The sequence below is a fragment of the Pelobates fuscus genome, chromosome 10 (genome assembly GCF_036172605.1).
Source record: "Pelobates fuscus isolate aPelFus1 chromosome 10, aPelFus1.pri, whole genome shotgun sequence".
Lineage (NCBI taxonomy): Eukaryota > Metazoa > Chordata > Amphibia > Anura > Pelobatidae > Pelobates > Pelobates fuscus.
Genome location: NC_086326.1, coordinates 53,634,815 through 53,659,688, shown reverse-complemented (window position 1 = coordinate 53,659,688; position 24,874 = coordinate 53,634,815). Strand labels below are relative to the sequence as shown.

The 24,874-nt window shown below is 39.9% G+C and overlaps 1 protein-coding gene across 2 annotated transcripts in view; it reads right to left on the bottom strand.

Moving 5' to 3' along the window:
- ENTPD1 (ectonucleoside triphosphate diphosphohydrolase 1) overlaps positions 1-24,874 on the bottom strand; it is a 108,055-nt gene that overhangs the window by 25,191 nt on the left and 57,990 nt on the right. For both annotated transcript variants that reach the window (XM_063435169.1, XM_063435170.1), the window contains 3 exons: positions 14,023-14,150; positions 8,453-8,570; positions 5,061-5,211 (listed from right to left, as the gene is read on the bottom strand). In XM_063435169.1, the coding sequence (XP_063291239.1) occupies positions 5,061-5,211; positions 8,453-8,570; positions 14,023-14,150 (397 nt within the window). The remainder of the gene's footprint in view (positions 1-5,060; positions 5,212-8,452; positions 8,571-14,022; positions 14,151-24,874) is intronic.

The window sequence follows — 24,874 nt, the reverse complement described above, 5'->3', positions numbered from 1 at the left end:
AGATACGGAGTTAGTTGATAAAGACAAGAAAAACACAGCGTTCTCCTGTAGGTGTCTGAGTACCGGTCCTTGTCCTTGCAAAGTTCTCCTCGGAGAGGTGCCGTCGCCGGACTGGCGCAACCGCGGAAGTGTGTCCGGGGTCTTAATAAGAAAACTTGCCCTTCAGGTCTGAGGTTTAGGGCCTTCACCCTACCTACCATATTCAGATGGCCGTATATTGGTGTCCTCTTGGGTAGTATGGCAATGGTGCTTGTCCGGACACCCGCCCATTTCCATGTTACTGGTGGGCACTGGCTTCTCCTCAGTGATATTCCCCCAGGCCTGCGGCCAAAAGGGGATAGAGCAGGCCCAACAGGCCAAACTAATGGACACAGAATAGTTGGCCAAGCAAAAGGCACCGACATAGTAGGCCATACAAATAGGCACCGACATAGGAGGCCAATAAATGGGGCACCGCCATAGCCGGCCGAGCTTATGGGCACAGAGGCCGTTCCTATGGGCACAGACATAGCAGGCCGTTCTTATGGGCACAGACACAGCAGGCCGTTCTTATGGGCACAGACATAGCAGGCCGTTCTTATGGGCACAGACATAGCAGGCCGTTCTTATGGGCACAGACAATAGCAGGCCGTTCTTATGGGCACAGACAATAGCAGGCCGTTCTTATGGGCACAGACAAAAGCAGGCCGTTCTTATGGGCACAGACAATAGCAGGCCATTCTTATGGGCACAGACAATAGCAGGCCGTTCTTATGGGCACAGACAACAGCAGGCCGTTCTTATGGGCACAGACAATAGCAGGCCATTCTTACGGGCACAGACATAGCAGGCCGTTCTTATGGGCACAGACATAGCAGGCCATTCTCATGGGCACAGACATAGCAGGCTGTTCTTATGGGCACAGACATAGTAGGCCATCCTTATAGGCCCAGACCTAGCAGGCCGTTCATAAGGGCACAGACCAAGCGGGCCAAACAATGGGCACCGACATAGCAGGCCAATCCTGGGTTGAATATTATATCATATGAGTATCTGTTATTTATATAGCGCTACCCAAATCCACAGCGCTTTACCATGGGTCTTGGAAGAGTAATGGGGATCTCCGTAATGCCGTGAGAAAAAACTGAACCGGGACTGGCGGTCCCTGAATGCCCAGCAGGCAAAAAGCGGTATCCCAGCTGTATTGTTATAAGCGGAAGTAGTTTCAGTGATTACCCCGTCCACGAAAGTAAGCAACATGAGCGATACTCTCCTTAAACTGTGAATTGGAATGCATCTGCACACACAGATCTGTTGATGTTTCCATCATCAATATAGATACCATCATCATATCTGAAAATATTGTATAGTATCCGTCTGTAATTCACAGCAATCCGTGATCTACACTGTCGGCGTGATAAACGCTGTCAGTAAAACTCCCAGGAAACTGCGATATACATCAGCAAACACACAGCAAACCGTGATATACACAGTCATGAAAACACACAGTGATCTGTGATATAACTGACAGTAAAACATCCAACAATCCGTGATATACACTGGTAGCAAAACGCGCAGCAAAACTGTTTGCCATAATAGGGTCTGGTGTACCATGCGAAAAATGGGTCAGACGTAGGCCCCTGATACAGTAGATATGTATGCAGTGCACAGGTTCCCACTGGAAGTAAGGGTATGAAGTAAGGAGCCAGTGGTAAAATAAGGTCTGTGTCACAGACAGAGCATAAAATGGATATTGTCTATAGGAAGTACTACAATCCAGAAAAGATATCATATAAACCCATATCACAACAATCATACACACACACATATCTACATATATATACAAATACATACACCCACACATACATACACCTGGATATAGACGAACTCATGGTAAGTGTCAAATACAGTCCCATGTAGAAGGGGTCAGCTCAAGGCTGCCTTAGGTCCCCCAAAGCAAAGACTAACGTGCAGTGGAAGACGCTGAGCTGGTGGAGGCAGACCTCCAACAAGAATGCACCGACGGGGGAGGGACCGCGAGCGGTCGCACTCCCTCCCGGTTGAACTCTCCCCCACCCGGTCGGACACACGCGGTCCGCGGGCGGAGGCGGCCGCGGCCACGTGGGGAAGAAGATCCGGCCGCTGGGGACTCGTGTTGCGTACGCGAGTGCCCCCGCGACCGGGAAACCACATGGGACCGCCGGAGATGAAAACTCCGCGGTCCCGGAGCTCGGGGCCGAAGGAGGCAGGAGTAGCCAGCCTCCTGAAGCCCCCCAAGCGGCACGCACAGCGCCAGGCAAGGGCACATAACCGGGAAAAGCAGGCATAAAAAGAAGTGTGAAACGGACAGGGGGTTGGGCACAAATCTAAGTTTGGAAAGACAGCAAGGACCCCAAAGCCCCCACAAAACATACACAAATAAGGGAAAATACAGTGAAAGCCTGAAGTACAGGCATTAGAAAACCCCACAAGGAAATATAACAGTACATTGGAGTAAAAACCCACACAGATATAAAAACAGTATATAGGAGTAAAAACCCACACAGATATCTAACAGTATATAGGAGTAAAAACCCACACAGATATATAAAACAGTATATTGGGATAAAAAACCCACACAGATACATAACAGTATATTGGGAAAAGAACCCACAAAGATATATACCAGTATATAGGAATAAAATCCCACAAGGATATATGACAGAATAGAAAAGAATACATCTAACAAGGGCAAAATAAACAACTGGACATAGATTAAATCCCACAAGGGCAATCTAGAATATAGAAAATAAATTACTGAAAATAAGAACAAAGACCCAAAGCCACCCACTAAGCAGGAGGCAGAGGTACTCTGACCTGTACTGGTGCGGAGCAGCAAAGAAAGAGGAAATGATGCATGGGGAGGGGAGTTTTATAGTACCTAACTTTTTTCTGATTGGTTGTTTTCTGTGCTGCTGTGGAGTTCTAGTAAAGAGAGACTTAAGCAAATACGAAGCCTCCTGTCATGTTATAAAATTTATATTATTCAACCCTTAGGGCTGACTAAACACAATTTAAATTGCTGCAATATCTGTAAAGTAGAGAATCACGGTTTGCAAAGTTACCATACAATTTTAGCGTAGGACGGCTCATAACCATATATTCTTTTGGGTTTGTCGTAATATACCATCATCTATGTATTATAACCTAAATGATGTCAGCGCTAGTAGTTGCTTGCGGCTGTAAACTCCATGATGTGCTACCTATAAATAACTAATTTATGGGATGCAGAAGGGAGTGATCTTTTAACTCCTTTTGATGAGTTCATCTTCTTTGCCTTTAATAGACAGTACTCAAACTGTGTCATGTTTTGTCCATCTACACGGTTGGGTTTTTTTTTTTTTTTTTTTTTTTATCTCGCGGAGATGGTCTTTTTCTACATTACATTACTGTTATGTCCTTAAAATCTCAGAGATGGGATATAAAGATGGGGATACTTTTGGATTAAATACAGGGATGTTTATATAAACTATGTTCATTGGAACATGCGGTAATAGTTGTTCCTCATCCTGTTTGGGGAAAAAAAAGTAACATGTTCTGCCACAGTTTATGTAAGAAAGTGGTTATAAATATCACAATTCTAGCTATCTATTGTGATATTCCTTTCAAGTTGCAAAATCATCTAGACTCCTCTTGGGACCAGACCACAAATTCATGAGTAAAACTGTATAAGTTAATGTGGGTAAATTAGCAGAACGACACAACAGAATGCAACAAGAGTGCAGAGTATCACTGTATTATTGAAAATACTTTGAATACATTCTAGTTCTTAGGAACGCATCAGACAGTTGTGAGGCAAAGCTCTTACACAATAACTATTATGGATGCAATCTGGAAATTGTCAGTTTGTGCTTGTTTCCCTTGACCTTATAGGATATAAAGTGTCGTCCCCTGTGCTCAGATATATATAGCACTATTCACTAAAGTGAGAGAGTTTCAAAATTAATGCCAAAGTAGCCAAACTAAAAGAGTATTTAATTAGTGTTTTAAATTGACCTATTTTGGGCTAAACTTTGAATTTCCCATTGAATTCTGGCAATTCTCACTTTTGTGAAGAAACCTGACAGTGTATGAACCTACATCGATAATAATACTGTTGTTTATGTGATGTGTGGCAGTATTCTGCCTTGTTTATTTTTATTATTGTTAACTATATATATATTACTCCGCTTTCTTTTTAATATATATATATTTTTTTTAAATGTATTTTTCTGTTCAATCATTGCAAATTTAATGTATGGCTAGATTTGTGTGTCATCGGGTCTCCATTCATTATAAAGCTGTAATGTTTCTACAGTGAAAAAAAGAATGTCATTATAACACTGTTTATAATAAGACTCTTTACAGCACTGGTACACTGACAGAACAAATGCATTAACAATACATAGCACAGCTGTACAACCCTGTAGGGAGAATAATAGGGTTCACAGCGTCTTTAAGGCAGGTAAACCCTAAATATCCAATAATCTAATCCTTAACTCCTCTTTACATTACCCTAATCCTACCACAACCCCCACCCTAACCTTACCTTACTAGCAAGGGCAAGCTTGCGGGGCCTAATAAACGCAAACCAAACTGTAGTGGCAAACTGTACTAAAATCAGCACTTTTGCCATTCAAACGCTTCACTGAAATATTTTAAATCCATACACATAATAACTTGGTATACATTGTTACACTATAGTCACCAGAACAACTGCAGCTTAATGTTCAGCAAATTTGATGATCTAAAGACGCAGAGCCAGCCGTAACAAGATCGGCACAGGGCTGGAAATAAGGTAAGTAAATTACCTTTTCAAAGGTAGGCAAGTGGGGACAGACACCTAAACAGCACTTTTACAACTATAGTTTCAGGAACACGTGGTTTTTATTCCTGAAACTATAAACTTTATTATTCTAGTACAGTAGATTTAGCTATTTTTTATTTCACAATGTGATGAAAGGCAAGTTGAAGGTCCCCCGGGAGTAAGTGCGTGTGTTAACGGTACATTCCCTTTAGTAGCAACATTGTATTTTGTGAAGTCTTTATTTTTAGCTCCATACCTGAGCAACCGCATTCCAGCTGTGGCACCTAAATAAATTGGTGTTTCCTTGTGCTTGTTCTCCGGAATTACTTGCTGGGCTCTGTTCACGCAAGCCTCGAGAGAAGGGCCAGCTTTGCCTGGTTCTTTGTAATAGCTAGATATACCATTCCCTTGTAAGGAGAAAAAAAAAAAAAAAGGATGATTCAGACCTGCAACTCGAGTTTTGAAAGAAATCTTCTCCAAATATAGTTAAAGAACGATCTGTAAAGGTTCATTATCTCAGGAGTAATGCACTCACAACCCAAGTTTTAGAAAACACTTAAATATCTAATAATGTGAAAGTATCATTTCTGCAGAGTTCCATTTGAATAAAACACAAATGAAACCTTAACTGATTTTAATTTTTTTTCCCTGGGAATTATAGGAGCAGCCAGGCCCTCGTCTGCCAGCGTTTTCCCCTAAATTATGAATTGTTGGTAGTTCATCAGTGAATTGCAAAGTTTTAGGCTAGGCAAATTCTGAGAGTCATTATGGAGCAATCACTATGGACACCAACAAATTAATTCTGCTGATTACTCTATATATTATATTTTTGTGTAGAACAGACCTTTTATACAAAAGGGAAAAAATGCATATGCTTCGAGAAGTAAGATAACAAACCAGCCAGTGCACATTTGCTTCGTCGTCAGTTTTCAAGTACGTCCTGGAGTCTAGATATAGTTTCTTTGTGTGTAAATGAGCCGCACGTTCTAGAATGATGGATTAGCTTTGTGCCACACAGTCAGTGGTGGCAATACTCCCCACATGGAGAATCGAAGAGAGGACTCAAAGTAAATTTATTTAAAAGATTTCAGTTCCAGTGATAGCCTTTATGCACAATATTATTTCTCACCCAGGGTTTGACAAATTTGCTTGCAATCTAGGAGCCAGCTAAAACAAAGCTAGGAGCCAGTATGTTTTCAACAATATAAATACAATTCTTAAAGGGACACTATAGTTACCAGAACTAGTACTATAGATTGTCCCTGCAGGCTTTTCAATGTAAACTCTACCTTTTCAGAGAACATTTTTACATTGCTGCCTAGTAACACCTCTACTGGCAGTCACTCAAACGGCCATTAAATTGTCTCCTATCTGCATTCAGCATCTCCAAGCTCTGCATGGAGGAGCTCAACATTTCCCATAGAGATGTATTTAATTATTGCAACTCTATGAGGAGATGCTGGTTGTAATTGATAGTCTCAACTATGGAGGCAGGCCAGCTGCTGCGAGACCGGCATGGTGTCGGAAAAAAGGTCAGTAACGCGTGGCGTTGGAATAAACGTCAGTAAGAACAACATTACCATGTGATCAGAGGGGGCTAGTGACCTAAACAGACATACACAGACGCTGACACATACAGACACTGGATGACAGACACTCTCTTACAAAGTATTTATTTGATACACACAAAGATTCATAGATATACACTTATAGACATACACACAAAATACATATTTTTAGCCACCCTCCTGTTTCCTACCTTTTGCGATCCCTGGGGTCCAGTGGGACTGTGCTACAGATGACATTAGGTTAGTGGGGCTGGTTGCGGCTGATGGGAGTAGGCTGCTGCTGTTCCAGACTCCCCCTCCTCCTGTCTTTCGAACCTCGTGCAGCTCTCTGTGCGCCGGGAGGAAGTGAAGGAACTGCAATAACTTCCTCCCGGCGCTGAGGCCGTGCAGGCGTGCTCCGTGTAATAGGGGTGGGCTGGAGGCTGGATCTGCAGGTTGGCTGGCTGTGAATGTGGGCGGGCTCTGAGGAATGCGTGTGGGAGGACTGACTGAGGGGGGATGGCGGCAAGCAGGTAGTCTTACCAAACATGTATTCCTGGCCCTATAGTGCTAAACCCACCATATAGGTGGCTTGCCCCCCCTAGGCCCTCTTAAAAGGAATTCAAATTCACCTTATTTCAAGCGCCACACAGGTCCGCTGGCACTGGCCCACCCCCTTGGTGACATCAGCATTGCAGATTTTAAGCCAATCCAATGCTTTGCCATAGGGCCATCTGAGGAGTGGCCACTTGGAGGTGTCCCTAGGGGCAATGTAAACACGGCCTTTTCTCTGAAAAGGCAGTGTTTGCATGAAAATGCATGAAGGGAGCTATTATACTCACCAGAACAACTACATTAAGCTGTAGTTCTGGTGACTTCGTGTTTAAACGCTTATATATAACTCAATATATCCTGCACTGGGGAATGAATTGGTGCTAAACAAATTATAAACAGATTATATTAAAATTGGCTAAACATTTGAGGAATGCAATATCTAAACATGTCGGAGAATGATAAATATAATTTATGATTCTGTTCATTTTCCAGTTAAACCATCTTGAGATGCCAAATTGGGGCGTACTGTTCACCTGTCCAGCTTTTTCTGGCAATAGAAATTTTACAATGCTCAAACCTTTGGAATGTAGATGATTAATCATTGGACAATTTGTATACAGATTCGGAGATGGAAAGATTAAGTAAAATAAACATTGTGAACGATAACATACACAGATCTGATAAATGTTCCCTAAACTGAAATTTCACCCCCAAAAAAACAATATATATATCGTCAAAATGAAATTTTACATTAAGCATGAACATAGGGCATTGCAGTTACTTAACGTGTGACTCCAATCACCACAACAACTTCTACTTTTGCAAGCTGTCATGGATGTTGGAATCTGTGTGTGCAGCGTTTTTTGCTTTAAACATTTTTTTTTTTTTTTTAAATTCAGAGATTTATTCAGCTTTGCACCTGGAGCTAGTAGCAACCCGGTGCACATGACTTAAGCAGCCCGGAACTGGCATTATTGCTTACATATCCGCTCCCTCTACCCACATCTCCTGCCTTACCTCACAAGCTCAGAGTGAAGGGCAGCAGGCACCAAAACTAGTACAGCTTAACAAAGTGGTTTTGGTGCATAGACACTAATCATTATCTCAGACAATGTAAAACACTGTTGATTCTCAGAAAAAAATGGCCAAATGCAAATCTTTAGTTGATGTCAGAGAGCAACTAAAGGCTCATCCTCATTGTATCCTTCGTGTTTTTAAGGCCTTCATGAAAACACTACATGTGGCGAATGCTTCTCGTAGATGCTCACTTTGAAAACCCCACGGTTTAATGAAGAGCATGACCAAGACATACATTTCAGGACTCCTGACTCTTTATCAATGTACATGAACAGATAATAGAGATTCAAAATAACCCTCCACCCACCAAAACCAGCTACTGCTAACTCCGGTGCAATTGCTCCCAGCAACAGTTGCCATGAAACATGGCATGCCAAACAAGGTAGAAAGATCTATAAAGATAAGAGATTAGATTAAATAAAGCAGTTGGGGTCGGAGAGGTATAAAATGCATACTATCTTGTACTGACCTTCAACTTTACATTCTTCAACTTGCTTTACAACGCCTGTATCATTTTCTTTCTCCGCCGGCCAGTTATATATATACAGACTTGTGTGCGAGGAGCCAGCATCTAACACAATGCCATACTGAAAAAAATAAACAAACAGGGGTAAATACTGGATTTCTCACGGAGGCTCCGTTAGTGGGATTGACCTACATTTAAAAATGTATATAATCTTCAATAGCAGAAAGGTCATGATGTAACACTATATTTCCGATAATACTTTGCCCTCGGAAGTATAGTCCACCACACAGACTAAGGGTGGATGGCCCAGTTTTTTTAAAGCTTTCTATAGAATAACCAGCAGGACCCTTTCATGACCAAATGGATTCCCAGCCAAGCTACGATTTGAAACGCTTATTAAACACTTATCTATTCAGTACAATGACCAGACTACAGCTAGAATTTACAACTAATGTAGATTTAAATAGTAAGTATAATTCGTAAGAACATCCCTTGCAGAAGTGATATGGGGAGAGGTGTATCAACGCAAGTCAAACAAACTACAAGGCAGGATCCTGCTGAGGATAGCCAGTCTCCTTTTAGATCATGGTGAAGCAGATGTGGCATCACCAAGGCTAGAATAAGCCTACCGAATAATATATAATAATAAGAATGGAGAGACTGAAACCACAGGATTTATCCGCTAATCGCCAAACTGCAGTAACCTGAAAACGGAGTTGAAAAATTCCATCTAAATCTGCCAAGTTGTGACCATAGGTGGTTTGAAGAATACGAACAAAACTGCTATATTGCCTAAATTATACAATTCTCTACATTGTGGTGCTTAGTAAATATTAATGGAACACTTGAAGTACCATAACTACTACAATACACTGTATTGGCTGTGCTTCCACATCCAGTACAGTGTAAACACTGTAAACGGTTTTAGTGCTTATGGTGCTAATACTATTCCTTTAAAATAATCCAGCGCTGCCGAGCGTGACTGCTGAAGTTCACAGTCAATTAACGCAGAGAACTAAGGGAAGCAGGTAGTGTTGGCGGTTATCTATGCCAAGTGAACACCTGGATGGAAGTCAAACTGTTCTAAATTTCTTTTTACTTCTTACAATTGGAGGGGGGGGGGCCTCACCAATGCACTCTTGGCACCATAACCACTACAACACAGTTTTCCGAATCAATATCTTGCACATTCATGAGCGTGTATGGAATCCAACTTCTGGCTCCCACTCCCAACATTAATAAACTTCAGAAAAGATCTGCCTCTCCAATCAAGCCATATCCCTAACAATAGTTAATGTGGAACTTTCCCTTTTCACCGTTAAACCTATAACATTGTAATAGTGCTGTACTGATTGAGATTTTCAGGACGTAGTTGGTAAAATACATACAATTATTCTGAGAGCTCTCCTCACGAGTTCCACTGTAGTCTAATTTTGTTATAATATATATTATTTTACACACTCCTCAGTTTAGTTAGACTTGGAATCCCTCCCAGACTCTAAATGATGGGTTGCACTTGACACTAATGATGTTCCTTTCATGTGTAATGGCTAAATTAATAGCGAAGAAACGCAAAGGGAAGAGAAAGAGATATTACGGAGCGTGTCCTTCCGCATAAATTATGTTCTTGAACATTGCAGGCATTTGATGAGTCATTTAATGATAACTAGGTCCACAACAGCATGTTGATATTATTGCTGTAGTGTGGGGGAGCAGGTGCAAAAAAAAAAAAAAAAAAGTTTTAACAAATATATGCTGCATTAATATGGGGGACGCCAAGAATGATATTTAATATTGAGATTTGCATTAAAATAAAAATCACAAGTAGTAGATATGGGACAAAAAAAAGCAGCTTTGGCATAATTTTACAAAGGATATAAATTGCTGGAAAAAAAACCCACGTATTCTATAGCACAAAAATGGTTAAAACGGTTTCACACATATAAACGATGGCCGGTAAATTGAGTTTGTACGGAAATAAATACAACACTCTAATTCAGAGCATGAGTTTAAGAATAGTGAACGACAAATTTTCAGTTCATAAATCAATGTTTCTATTATTTAATATTATTCCTTTTTCTGTAGATGAAAAGGCCATTGTACTCTACCAAGAATCAAACATGCAACCATGAAGTCTGAACAGACACTACTGGCTAATTCCCACTTGTGATGCTTGGCTAGTGGCAATTATAAGTTTATTATAAGTGCTAATAATAAATCAATTTATTATGAAATTACCAGCAAACTGCTTCACATCCCTATTCTGGCAGACAGTGGGTTCTATACACATGCAGTGCACTTCTCCACTCTGGGCCCGGGGAGCTTGATGTCCCGTTCCTTCTCCCCCATCCTGGACCAGTGGGGGTGGTCTCGGTCTACCACTGGAGACACCTTCCCTGGCTGAAGGCGCACTGCAAAACCACAACAACTAGCACCCGACGCATTCAAAATGGCAGGTGCCCCATGCTACCCCGATCCATGCAGAAAATATTCTACATCCCAACATTGCTTGAATAAACCACCAGAGTCCTTATGGGCAGCGGTGGAAACCCAGCTGCGCCGAGAACCAAGTCAAGAAGAGTACCTGGGGGCCTGCACGGCATGGCTGGGTGGAAGGCGGGAAACACAGCTGGCATCAGTATATTTCTCTCTCTGACACGGAGCCCTAGAGCTGCATCTGAGTTTATCTCCCATTGAGCAGCAGGCTTATATTTACATATCTGCATGTGTGACATTTAGTTCTTGCCTAAATGTGGGGGGGGGTCTCCTGAGGGTCTCCCTCTCTGACGAACCATAGCTACGTTATTGCTCTATTTCCCTCTTAGTTATCAGAGTTTTCAAAAAAACAACTGTGCTGTTCCCTCTAAAATGACAACTAATGTTTTACTCCTTCTTTTCCTCAGAATGTGCTCATTTTTATTTATTATTGGCATTTATCTAGCGCCAACAAATTCCATAGCGCTTTACAATATTATTTGAGTGGGAGATTTAACAATAAATTAGTCAATTACAAAAACTTACAGCAACAATATGATGAAAAGGACCCTGGTCAAACGAGTTTACAGTCTAGAGGAGGTGGGGTATAAAACACAGTAGAGCAGGAGATAGCAATCAAGCAAGGTCAGAGGCAGGAGGAGAGAGTGCTGCCATGAAGCTTTCATGAAGAGATGGGTTTTAAGGCACTTTTTAAACGATTGAATACTAGGGAAGGGAGCCGCCCACGAGAAGTCCTGCAAGCATGAGTTGGCCGTACGGGTGCGAGCAGCAGCCAGGAGAAGGTCATGGACAGAGCGGAGAGACCGAGAAGGGACATACTTATGGATCAGTGAAGAGATATAGGACGGGCTACAGTCATTCAGTGCTTTGTAGGTGTGGATTAGTACTTTTAATTAACTCCTATAGGAAACAGGAAGCCAATGTAACTCCTATATGATACAGGAAGCCAATGTAAGGACTGACAGAGGGGATGGTTGTGAGAGGAGCGACTGGAGAGGAAAATCGGTCTGGCAGCAGCATTTATTACAGACTGTAGCGGGGCAATGCAGCTTCTGGGAAGACCAATTAGGAGAGCGTTATAATATTTCATGCAAGAGATTACAAGAGCATGAACAAGCTCCTTAGTAGTATCTTGCGTAAGAAAAGGGTTGATACGAGCACATTTTTTTTTTTAAGGTGGAATCAACAGGATTTGGTGAAAGACTAAATGTGAGGCTCAAAGTTGAGGCCAGAGTCAAGTATAATGCCAAGACAGCGCGCTTGATGGGCTAATGGGTGTACCACTAACTTGAAAGGAGAGCGAAAGAGGAGGATCAGTATTAGGAGGAGGGAAGACAAGGAGCTCAGTTCTAGAGAGATTAAGTTTCAGAAAGTGGGAGGATATCCAGTCAGAGATGAAAGAAAGGCAATTATTGACACATTGAAGGACAGCAGGGGAGAGGTCAGGGGAGGTGAGATAATTCTCGGTGTCATCAGCGTACAGGTGGTAGCAGAATCCAAAAGAATTAATGAGTTTGTCAAAAGAGGCAGTATAGAGAGAGAACAAAAGAGGGAACCAAGAACTGAACCTTGAGGGACTCCGACTGAGACAGGATGAGGGGAGGAGATGTCATTGGAAAAGGAGACACTGAATGTACTCATGTACATATACTTATTCTGTCTTGTTATTTCATTTTATGTCAATCTTCAAAGTGTATAATGTGCTAATTTTATTATTCTCAAAACAACAAAGATTTATTAAAAAAAATAAAAAAAATAAAAAAAAAAGTGTATTTCTTTCTCTATAACTAATCTAAAGACCTTTTTATGTAAATATTTCATCCCTTATAATATGTAAATATAATTCAGATAGAGTCCAAGCTTGGCCATTTTAGCGGTTATTCTGATATTTTTTAAAATGTGGTGCTTAGTGAATAACTTTGTACCATCTGCAGATCCAGGGAAAAGCAGATTTTCCTGTTTTAAAATTTTACTTTCACAAAAGCCTTTTTTTAAAAAAAAAATGATTTCCTTAAAAAGCACTTCAGAAGGAATAGGACCACCAATAGTGTATGCCTGAAGGGCACAGAAGAAATACATTCATCTTTTGGAAGAACAACAAGTAACTGTCTAAACAAATTGTGTTCAGAACCAAAATAAATATGCTGGAAAATATGTGATTTATATTACATGGGGACTAGTGCCAAGGCGTGCTATCACCACAATATGGCCACTAACGGTCCTATAACAGCAATGAATGTGTTGCGTATTAGCCATCAGAAAATCTAAATGGATCAGGGTCTCTAAAATGGGTTCAAAAGTCTAAATCTGTGTTGACATATTTAAAACTTTACTGTACAATGTGTCTTACAACACTCAAATTTACAGGAATGCCAAAATTAGCTTAAACGGAACAATTCAACAAGTCTGTTATAATTCCAACTCATCTGTTTTGGCTTAAAGGGACACTATAGTCACCAAAGCTATTGTAGCTTAATGAAGCAGTTTTGGAGTATAGATCATGAAGTTTTACTGCTCAATTCACTGTCATTTAGAAGTTAAATCACTTTTGTTTCTCTTCATGCATCCCTAGCGACACCTCCTCTGGCTGTGACTAACACAGCCTGCACAAAGAGAAAATGGTTTTGTTTTCAATCAGATGTTAACTTACTTTAATAGTTATCTCCTGCTCTGTAAATTGAACTTTAATTACATGCACGAGGTGCCTACCCTACAGTGTCTAGCAAGCTATTAAAATACCAGGAGATAAGAAATTTGTATTTAACAGAATTTGCAATAAAGGATGTGTAAACATTAGGTGACTCTTTAAAGGAAGTGTTTATTAGGCTGGGTAAGTCACATGTAGGGAGGTGTGATTAGGGTTGCATAACCAAAGTGATTTGTCTCCTAAATGGCAGAGAATTGAGCAGTGAGACTGCAAGCACATGGTCTATACACAAGAACTGCTTTGTGAAGCTAAAGATGTTTTGGTGACTATAGTGTCCCTTTAAAGTTCACCAACTCCCTTGTCAGTTCCCAACAACTCCCCATTTACTCTATTAACCCATAAGCATTAATAGTGATGTGATGTACATTACCTTAATATTCTCTGGGAGAGGTTTATTCTGTACTACGGCTGTAATAATTAAAGCAATAACTGCCAGGGCAAACAGTACTCCGAGGATAAACAGGGCCTTTCCTTTCCATGTCTTCTTCGGTTTAGCAACTGTGACAAAAACAAAACAAAAAAAAGAGCATATTATAAGAGGCAAGAATAATATAAGTTCCACCATATGAGAACAGTACTATAAGGCAAAACTGGCATACCTTTAACCTAAATTCAGAACTTCAAGAGAATTAAAAGGACGAAAAAGTTAACAATAAATGTGATGTATAATGAGCTAGAAGGAAAAAGGCTCTAATAAAAGGCAAATCATATAATATTTAGTCTACTAAACAAAATAACATTCTTCTTTACAGCTGTGCCATTAAGGAACACTGCAAGCACCATACCAACTAGTGTGGTGGTTATGGTGCAATGGGTTTAGTGGCGCAACTCCCCATTTCTTGTTACGCTATTTTGGAACATGTCTCTCTCCAGCGCCCAGAGACTTCCCCCTCCTTCAGCTGCTAATGCAGACATTCCACACTTACATCCAATACAGTAGGTTGCTAGACTGGAAGTGATTAGAGGGTTAGTGCCTACAGATTCAAAGCAACATATTCACTTCAGAGTGCTGTGCTTATGAAGCTTTTTTAAGATAAGATGTTCTTATATTTCCCCTAGCAGCGCTCATCTCGGTCATTACCAAGAGAAGACTCTTGAGATTTCTGCAAAACTACCAGATATGCTGATGAGGTGCTCCTTTAAAACACGTTTTCTGAACACCTTATTTTTGGAAGTGTACTTGAATCTAAAATAATAATAATAATAATAATCTGGAATAGTGGAAAGGTTCTATTCATTCTTAATCCAGAATTTCTCATCATTATCCCTATCAAAACACCTTCTAGAAATCCAAGTTGGTTAACAAGTATCTGGTCTATCAGAATGCCAGGTCTTTGTATCACTTTATACTCCTATCTAGAATGGCACAAGTAACATAAGACATTCTAACGCTGAACAATCCATAGTCAAGCAATTAAGCTTTGTCTGGAGTTTGACTATGTTTCTTCTCAGTGTTGGTCTAAAAAATTTAATTGATCATTAGGCTTTCAGTTAAAGAAAATATTACTGCTTATGAGTCATCCGTAGACTCCTACACTTGGAAGCAAAATCGTGATTACACTATTTCAAATCTCAAAAGATACCTTTAAAGTTTAGTCATTGTGTCAAGTTGCACTCAATGGGTTCAAGGTGAGAACACCAAAATGTCAGAGGTTCTATTAATACCAGCCGTATGCTTTAGATTTTCTCTATAAATTCTTTGTTAGCAGACAGTAATCATCCACTAGTCAGAAACTAAAAATACTCAGTGTAATTTATGCAATAAAGAAAGATAACTTAACCGACATAAAAAAAAAGATAGTATTAGAATATAAGACTTTTTACGGCTTTCATCAGATACATTGTTTTTGTTAGGCATTCTATTCATTCCTATTCCTGGAATTTCTGTCTCATCAGCTACTCCATTTCTGGCAACTCGTACACTGTGTTCTTTTCAGATTTATTATATTATAAATATCGAACTAACAATATAACCAACCAACAATGATAATATAACAGTATGCCCATTTATGTGGGGGGAAAAAAAGTTCCATGAAAGTTAAAAACAGATACATTGAAATCTAGGAGCTGAATATGCCAGTTATCACGCTGCGCATGGTGATGGAATATCATTTTATTAGGTCGCACGTGTAATAGGATATTTACTTAGAGAATAAAAGAACCTGTGGACAGTCGAAATGTAACCTGCCGTTAAAACAGGTAAAAAAAAAAAAAAGGGTTATTGCAGCCATTTTTGTCCACGTGTTACGTTATATTGCAACAAATCGTAGCATGTGGACTTTAGAACTAAAATTTGGGGCAGCTATTAAAATTATTTTATTGAAAAAGCAAAGCAAATGAAAATAAAACTATAAAAGAAAAATGAAAAAAAAAAAATATATATATATATATATATATTGTAAAAGGCAAGTGCATAAATAAAATAAAATAAACCCTTCTCTCCTAATAGATCATGGAACTGACCTTACTCATACACTCAAATTGAGTAAAAATTAATTTATTCATAAAATGCAGACAAATATAAAAAAGAGAAACAGTAACTCTTGCATATAATAATAATATGTCTATAACGAATAACTAGAAAACAGCCATATAAAAAAAAATAGTCCAGACCTTATTTGAATGCTCAGCGTCCCGAGTCAGCAAAGATGCATAATGCTGAAAAAATATATGTCAAATAACAGTCCTCTTTGTAATCCAGGTGATGGCTGATATCAGTGGGAGTCAGACCTCTCCAGGCACGTTTCTCCGCTTCGGCGGCTTTTTCAATGGGTCCATTTTTTTTTATATGGCTGTTTTCTAGTTATTCGTTATAGACATATTATTATATGCAAGAGTTACTGTTTCTCTTTTTTATGAATAAATTAATTTTTACTCAATTTGAGTGTATGAGTAAGGTCAGTTCCATGATCTATTAGGAGAGAAGGGTTTATTTTATTTTATTTATGCACTTGCCTTTTATTATATAGGTTGTTAGGTTTCCTATCTATTTACCCTACTCATTTATTTCTATTCAATCAGCGCTCCACTATACACACTTTTTCCTACATATATATATTGTATCAGGGCTCAAAATTCCCACTCGCCATTTGCAGGTGAGAATGTGTCTGAGGCAGGTAGAAATTCACCCCTTGTGACTGTGCCATGTCATTATGTTGCCGCATAACTTACTTTCCCAATCTAATTATTTGTCAGATTAAAATCTGACTTTTACCCAGAAACATATTTAAAACATAGGCTTCAGTGCTACGGGGGGGGGGGGGGGGGGCTGAAAGCAGACTTGAGGACTAGGTATTTGTAGCGCACTACTATCCAAACACACTCCACTATACTATAACTAAATATCAACCCTACACTACCTTAATCACCACTAAAAGACATCCAGGTCACTTTATGTCAATGAAGTTGTCAGGGCGCAATGCTTAAATTGCAGGTTTAAATACGCCTCTAATGTTTGTCTTCCTGATAGCCCTAGAGGCACATCCGCTGTGAGAACCAAGTCTAACTTGATCTTGTGAGCTAACCTCCATTGACTGGAGGAATGCAGCACTGGCTGCACATGTGATTCTCGTCCCCATTGCTCTTTTATGAAGATCATTGGATTGGATGAGAAGAAGAGTTGGTGTGACGACGTAAGAGGCAGATTGAGCAGCTGCAGTGATGCAATATCAGCACTTGGAAGGGGAAAAAAAGGGAAGGGGGGAGCAAAATCATGTACATTTTTTATTGGGAGCCAATACTAAATGCAGAGGAGAACATTATAGTATTAGTTTAGCATCAACACTAATTTAAAAATATACATATAGATGAACATAGTATGCAATTTAACGGTTTTTGAGATATTTCTAAACCACTTGACCTTTAGTTTCGTGGTTTAGTATGATGTCTCTAGAACACTTCATTTACACAAATTTTACTCAGAATAACCTTTGAATTCTGTCCACAGACTTCCTACCCCCTAACTAATGGTCAAACATTTTAGTACTTGCAGAACTGAAAGGAATATTTGCGGTTCATAGTAACTGGCTGCTAAAATAAATAAATAATTGTTGGGTTTATAGGACACTCTTTGGTGTAAAAAGGATTAGAAAGCCAAGTGAAATCTGCTGCATTACATTGTATTAGCAAACCATACGGTCATTAAGAGGACTACCCAGACACGTTACCTTGGCATTACGAATATAGATACCGGTAGTATAAAACATGTAAAGCACCAACTAACCCATAAAGCAGATACAACGAAATATAGGAAAAAATCCAAGAGAAACTTTTATTAGGACAATATTTGGAAAAAAAAGTTGAACATTGTTAAGAATAAAAAGGTTAAATCGCCAGCAGTGTGTTTTCAAAGTCCTCATCTAAAATCCACTGAAAAGGGCAATTCTAACCAAAAGGGGTGCCCAAAAAGCAGGTTCCCAAATGTTTTGGAACTAAAACTCCTTGTTGGGCACTTAATGCCTACTACAAATCTGCCAAAAATAGTTGACTAAAATCTCCAATGACGAGTAAAGTGGGAGCTAAGGGTTGGATGCATTTGGCCAGGTGGAGAACAAATCCAGCAAGCTCTACTACATGTCAAACTTGTGGCCCACAATATCTTTGCGGCCCGCCTGCCCAGGGCCACATTGTGCTGTGGCTATGACCAGCCACAAGACAGGAGAGATCTTTCCTGTCTGCCCTACCATGGCTGATTGCGTGCTCCAACACCTGCAAGAGTGCTAAGCATTAGTCCACATCGGCCACCGGACATGGGCATACAGCATGTAAAGTCATATCCCGCGGCTGCGCTATAGTGTGTACAGTGGCTGGTTGTCTGCAGAGCAGGCCAGCCGCTCCCCATGGAGATGCTCATTGGCTTGGCTGAGATCATCAAGTTTGATTACCTCCGCCAAAGTGAAGAACATACTCATTGGACTTAAAAATCAACAAGATAACGTCAAACGCTTCTTAATAGGTCAAGGTAGTTGGACTGAAACATTGGATATATGCAAATACACGTCTCCGTGAAATAAATTACTCCTTTGTTTACTTTGAAGCCCTACAAGCGTGAAGACGTCCAGTGTCAGTTAGGCAACTTTTTTTGTACTTTTCGAATTAAACCTACGTTTTTTATGAAAACTGACGTTTTTTGAGACCCACATAAACGTAAACCTTGTTTATTTGGCCCGTGTTAGCCTTTGAATTTAACATGCTTGCTTTACTACCTTCCTTAAATTTTATAATAAAAGTTCAATACTAATACAATACTAATGCAATAACTAGAAGAATAGCACCATTACCTAGCATAATTTAATACTGCAGGCTGCTGTGTCTAGGACAGAAATTTGGATATACTGGTAGAAATTGGCCAAATAAGTTGTGGGATTCCATGACTGATGGTTGATCGTGCAAACTGTGTAAAGCCACTTTAAACAGAAAATATTTTTTGTAAAGTTGCATCAACCATGAATGAAAACAGTCTTCTAGTCCCGTAATACAGAGATCTATAGAAAAAGGACATGTGCCAGGCTATGGGGAATACTCATTAGGGTACTTAAAGTAATATTTATATAAAAGGGTTAAAATGGTAAATGCTAGGAAGGTTTTTAACCCATCTTAGCCCTATGTTGATTAATCAATACTTCTATGTAGAAGTAAAAAAATTGAATAATTATAATGGAGGAATATAATCGTTTCTTAGTTCAAGTTATCGTGTCTTAGAGAAGTATCCTTAGCTGTTCTATTTCAGTAGAAGATAACGATATATATATATATTTTTTAAATGACTCTTTTAAAAGGGGAACAGTCACTTCTCTAGAAGTTACAAATTTAAACAAAAACCACCAAAAAACATCAACTACAAATTGTGTAAATCGTTATTCACGAAATGCACCATTTAATTTTATTATATATATATTATCAATTTATTATATATATATATATATATATATATATATATATATATACACACACACACACACATACATAAAAGAGAAACATGTTTAATTTCTCCTCTGTACGCCTTCTCAAAGGTGATTGGCAGGCGCAAAAGGTCAGAAAGGGAGCTAAGATGGAGGCACCTAGTCGCATGATAAAGGAGGTGGGAATTTCTACATGTAATTTTATTTTTTATACCTCACAAATACAGATTTGCTTAATGTAGGAGAAAAATAATCTAAAACGAAATCTGGGAACCAAAAACTATACAAAAAGGTAACAAGGGCTGACAGAGCCAATGTAATTGAAATCTAAAAACCAAAGAAATTCTAACTTTATATTTTTCTTGGCTCTCCAGTGAAGCCGTTTTTCTTGGTTGTCATGTGTCTAAAAAGTAGTTATTTTGCAATAGTCCCTTGCAAAAGTATTTTGGCCCAGAGTCCAAAAACATTTATGCATTTTTGATAAAAAAATTTTTAAATTATTGTTCAATAAAATAATTCAGTTTTTTCCTTTTTCTTTTGTCTCTAACAGATTGCCTATACGTCCTCCTCGAACACCAGACAGTCTTCACGCTCTGACACCTTTAATTTGGGTTTTTAAACAAACAAACAAAAAAAGATCTGTTGCTGCAAACAAATAGAGCATTTTATGCCTTCAGCTAACGCAATGCATTTTGAGTTAATTTAACTTTCAGAGTCATCGGCTTGTCTTTCATAGTTTTGCAGTTTGTCAGATTCAAGGTCATTGGTTTCCATTTCCCTTTTGTATATCTGAGTGCTGTTACTGAAACGCTTTCAATCTGGGGCTTTATAAGGCCAGCTGGACACAATTAACCGACAGATACCTGGAAATGTCCTAATTGTTGTGATGAATGCATTCAATAGTGAATTACCACGTGAGAGCTTTGCAAGATTTTATATAAGAGTCACATTAGGACACACATTATAAATTCATGCATTTTTCCATCTTTTTTCTCTTTTTATAGACCACCTTTTACATACCTCCAAAGTATCCCTATTTAGGGGCGACAGTCACTATTTTGGACCCCAGTCCTACTTACCTCTTGTTTCCTAATACTGTTCCAAATACATGGTTTCTTGTTATAAATTCTAGTTGCATAAATTGTTGTTAGTAACTCACCTAAACATTCTTAAAACAGCCCCTTCCCTAGTCAGACCCCCACTCACACCCTTAAAATTAAAGTGTCAATCTTTTTTTTTTTAAATGTTAGGAGGGATGCTTTTAACAAGCAGATCTCTTCTTAAGCAAGGTTTAATACGTCCAAATACTTGACCAAAAAGTAGAACAAGCGCTTAGATCAAATACCAGCAATATGTGTCATACACTCTCAAAATGAAATATTGTGGGGGGGAGCCTGGATGCCAAGCTGACAAGACGTGCATCACCTGAGCTCCACAAACCGGGTCAGAAACTCGACGATAAACCTGGGCTGCTTGCTAACCTAGACCGGTACAGATGTTGTCCTAGTCAAGGGGACAATGGTGCACCCATGGATACTAAACTTTAGCGCTTCAACTACCGGAACGCTGACATTGAGGCTTGCTGCCTATGAAAGTGTGGGCCGCGGAGAGATGCCCGCTCTCAGAGTCCATCACACGGCGGAGTGGAAACAGCACCAAGTTGTCCCCCTCCCTTTGGACCGGTGGGGGACATCCCGGCTTCCCCTGCTATACACCTACCTCAGCTGGCTACACGCTGCTGCCTTGCTACATACTCGAGCTGAAGCAATCACACCTAAAAGGGCAGCCGCATTTGATTTCACACAGCCTAGCAAACCACACCCGGCGAGACCCATGCCAGACCCTTTGAGCGACTACTGCATAATGTGGATATGCTCTTTGCAAGATTCTGCGCAAAACTGGAGGCTCAAGAAGCGGAGACACCACACCAGTTACCACCCCTGAATTTGCCAAGGAGGCTGAAGAACCACCGCCGCTGGCGGCGACGTACCACCAGGAGCTTCTGCTGTCCCTTGAAAGGGAGAGACTTGGCCTTGTGTTGGAGAATCCGAGTCTGTGGCCTTGTGTTGCTGGTCTTCTATAAAGCCCGGGGCTGGAGGGTTCCCACGCCTTCCTGCCTTGAAAAGCCCCCTGACAGCCTCCAGGCATCTCCAAACCAGGGAATAGGCTGACGATCGACTCTCTGGACAGGGTTTACCTTTATCCCAACACTGAAATGTCTGCTACCATAACTCAGTGTTTATTATGTTTTACTCTTTTTATGTTATTCGTTATTACTCCTCACCAATAACTCTACCTATGATGTGGCGGGAAATCTGGTAACCCCACGGGCAATGTAGCTATGATTTTTGGGGGTGTGGCCTAGGGGGTCATTCTCTATTATTGCCTCTGCGCAGTTTGGTATGTTTCACAAATTAATAGTCTTGGGGCATACCTATCACTAAGTTGAGCATACTGCAATAACGTACCTATAACCTGCAAAAGGAGGACTCGATGTCTCTTTAACTGTATTTAACCCCCGTCTTACTATCTACTTTGTATCTATGATTTTAATTACGCACCAAGCTGTCTATCTAAACCAGACATCACTGTTCTACCATGAGCTATTCCCTATGCATAGCAAGTTATCTGTCCTAAGATGCGCGATGTCACTCCTTCAACAATATTTTGATAAACTACTCATGTTTATTTTGTTATTAACTGTTGATTACTAGAATATAAAATTGTGCACGTCCAATCTACTACCCCAATTGTAAAGCTTAATACAGTGCTAGAGGATTGCCGTTGGGGTACCTCAAGCTTGTTTGTAACTATCTTATGCACTGCAAAAATATAACATAATTCTTCAGCAAAAATCAAATCTTCAAATCTTCATACAAATACATAATATTGCAGACCATCTGGTGTAATTACATTTATAAAGTTTTTTTTTTTTTTAAGGTTATATCTTGGGGTTCAACTAACATGTACCAGAGCTCTATTAACCCAGGCTCTGGGTGTAAACTTAAGAGAGAGATTAAGAGGGAGATATCCCACAATGTTAAGGATAACCAGCCACACAATAGCTTGAATCTTAAGCACGGAGAAACGAAAAGCAAGAGGGAACTCAAAAGTGTAATACCAATATATTTACTGATTAAATCAACCTAAAAGCAGTTTACTAAAAGTCTTTATGTGTGTTTGCTTGCTGGATCGCATAAGGTTTGTGCTCTGCTCAGTGGGGGACATTGCTTCTTCTTGTGGTACGACCGTTGGGCCTAGTCTCTGTAGAAAAGACTCAGGGTCATCTAATTAGGTTTGAGTTAGGAACCCATCTCACAGTTTGTGGCCAGAAGGGATCCCTCCACTCCCTAGCAGTACTTCACTGAGTTTTCTCTTTAGCTTTCTGGCCACCGGGGCTAATCTGCTCTTCTCTGCTAGAATTTAAATGGAATATCTCCATAAATCGCGAATGCACTGCCTTGACACTGGATATTCCATGGATATAGGGCGGTATATTATCACTTCTTTGTCTCTCGTGACTGCGAGAGTGTCTCTCGGGGTTCCATTGGGTGCTACAGTGGATTTTCGCACTCAAAAACACTGAGGTTATCTGCGAGGTGTCTGTGCTCCCTTTAACTCCCATAGAGGTGATCATATTCTGCACATATTGTGGCTGCACTTCACCACCCACAGACTCTGGGATGCCTCTGATGTAAATATTATGGCGCCTGTGTTGTGCCTCCAATGAAGTCACCTGTCGGCTCAGTTGTTGGACCTGTGAGGCGAGTCCCTCTATTTGACTTTTTGCTTCCAGAATTTGGCTGTCCTTGGCTCCCTCTCTAGTCTCCACTGTTCTCACCTTCTGGTGAATGGCTCCTATTTAGTTTTGTGCTTCCAGTAGATCTACTTTAAGTCTATTAAGAGCTTTTTTATGTCCCCTTTGGTCGATGGGGACGAGTCCCTGTTGGATTCTGAGGACTATGTAAGGCAGGAGACTTCTTCCTCTTGGGATTTCTCGGAGGCCTCCAATTCAATCTAAGCTGCGGGCGCTATCTTTGCGTGCAGCTTTGGTGCAGGTCTCTCGAAAGAGAGCCCAATATCCTGCAAAGGGGGAATTTCTGGGCGAGGACTCCTCCTATTTTTACACCCTATCTTATCGCTTGGGGGGGTGCAGGTAAGTAGTTGCCTAAAGATTTTTGCAGCTTTTGTCTCAGTTTCGTTGGGCCGACAGGAGTTTTCTAAAAGCATGCTCAATCCATTTGGTCTACAAGAGACCAAAATATCAACTAATAAGGGAGTGAATGCATGTATTTGTTACATTGCCTGAGAAGATCGTATATCCAGTCAACACAAAAACCATCTTATATTGACCCAATAAAGATAAGGCTCGTATGGAAGGATTGATGGACAAGACTTGTTCTTTTGAACTCTTGAATGCAGAAGAAGCTTTGATGTGAGGAAGCTGGTCTTTTTTTGAAAGTGGAGGAAGTAATATGTTGTGTTTTTTTTGTGGAATTATGTCACAAAAAGGAGGAATTCCCTCCAGTACAGCCTTGAACATTTTAACAATCTGTACCATTCACATCCTTACACAAAGCACATTCTTTCCATCTGGCTACAATTCCGCTTGGAGAAACAGAGTAATAAAAAGAAAAAGGAGAGCCCAAGATAGAATCAGTTTCCACAGCTGAAGGTTTTTCTCAATCCAGTTCGATTTACATACTAAGAGAACAAGCCGCTGTCTTTTGGCACTGCCAGTCATTAAGAGTAACTGCCTGTAAAATGACACACTTGTGTGACACTAAACTGAGCGAGATCTGTTCTTCAGGAAATAACTAGATCGTCCTTGGGCAACAGGCACCAATGAATACAAAAGCTTTGTGAGGGCATTTAAGGAAAGAATTTTAGAGCTTCCAAATTGATGACATAAAAATACAGTAGTAATTTTTTTCCCATTGTGTCTAATATATGTATGATGTCATACAAATCTACAGGTTCTATTTAGTAGATGTCTTCCGGTTTCGTGTTACACATACAAATAATATGTTTAAAAAGTTGTAAAGACAACAAAAAGAACAAAACACCCACCTATGTATGTATTTGCCAATGGTTTTGAATGACAATCAGGCTTTTGGCCTGCCCTTCACTTGCTAACAGACGCCGATAGCAAAAATGGAACCTTTCACACTCACTCTGTAAAAAGTCAGAGAAGCCCGGAAACGGTGTGTCAGTTTGATGATATGATGTGTCAATCCTTCTTGATTCAGGGTCAGGTACGAATAACAAAATAAAAAATAAAATAAAAAAAGTTTAAAAAAAAAACTGACATTTGAATTCCCA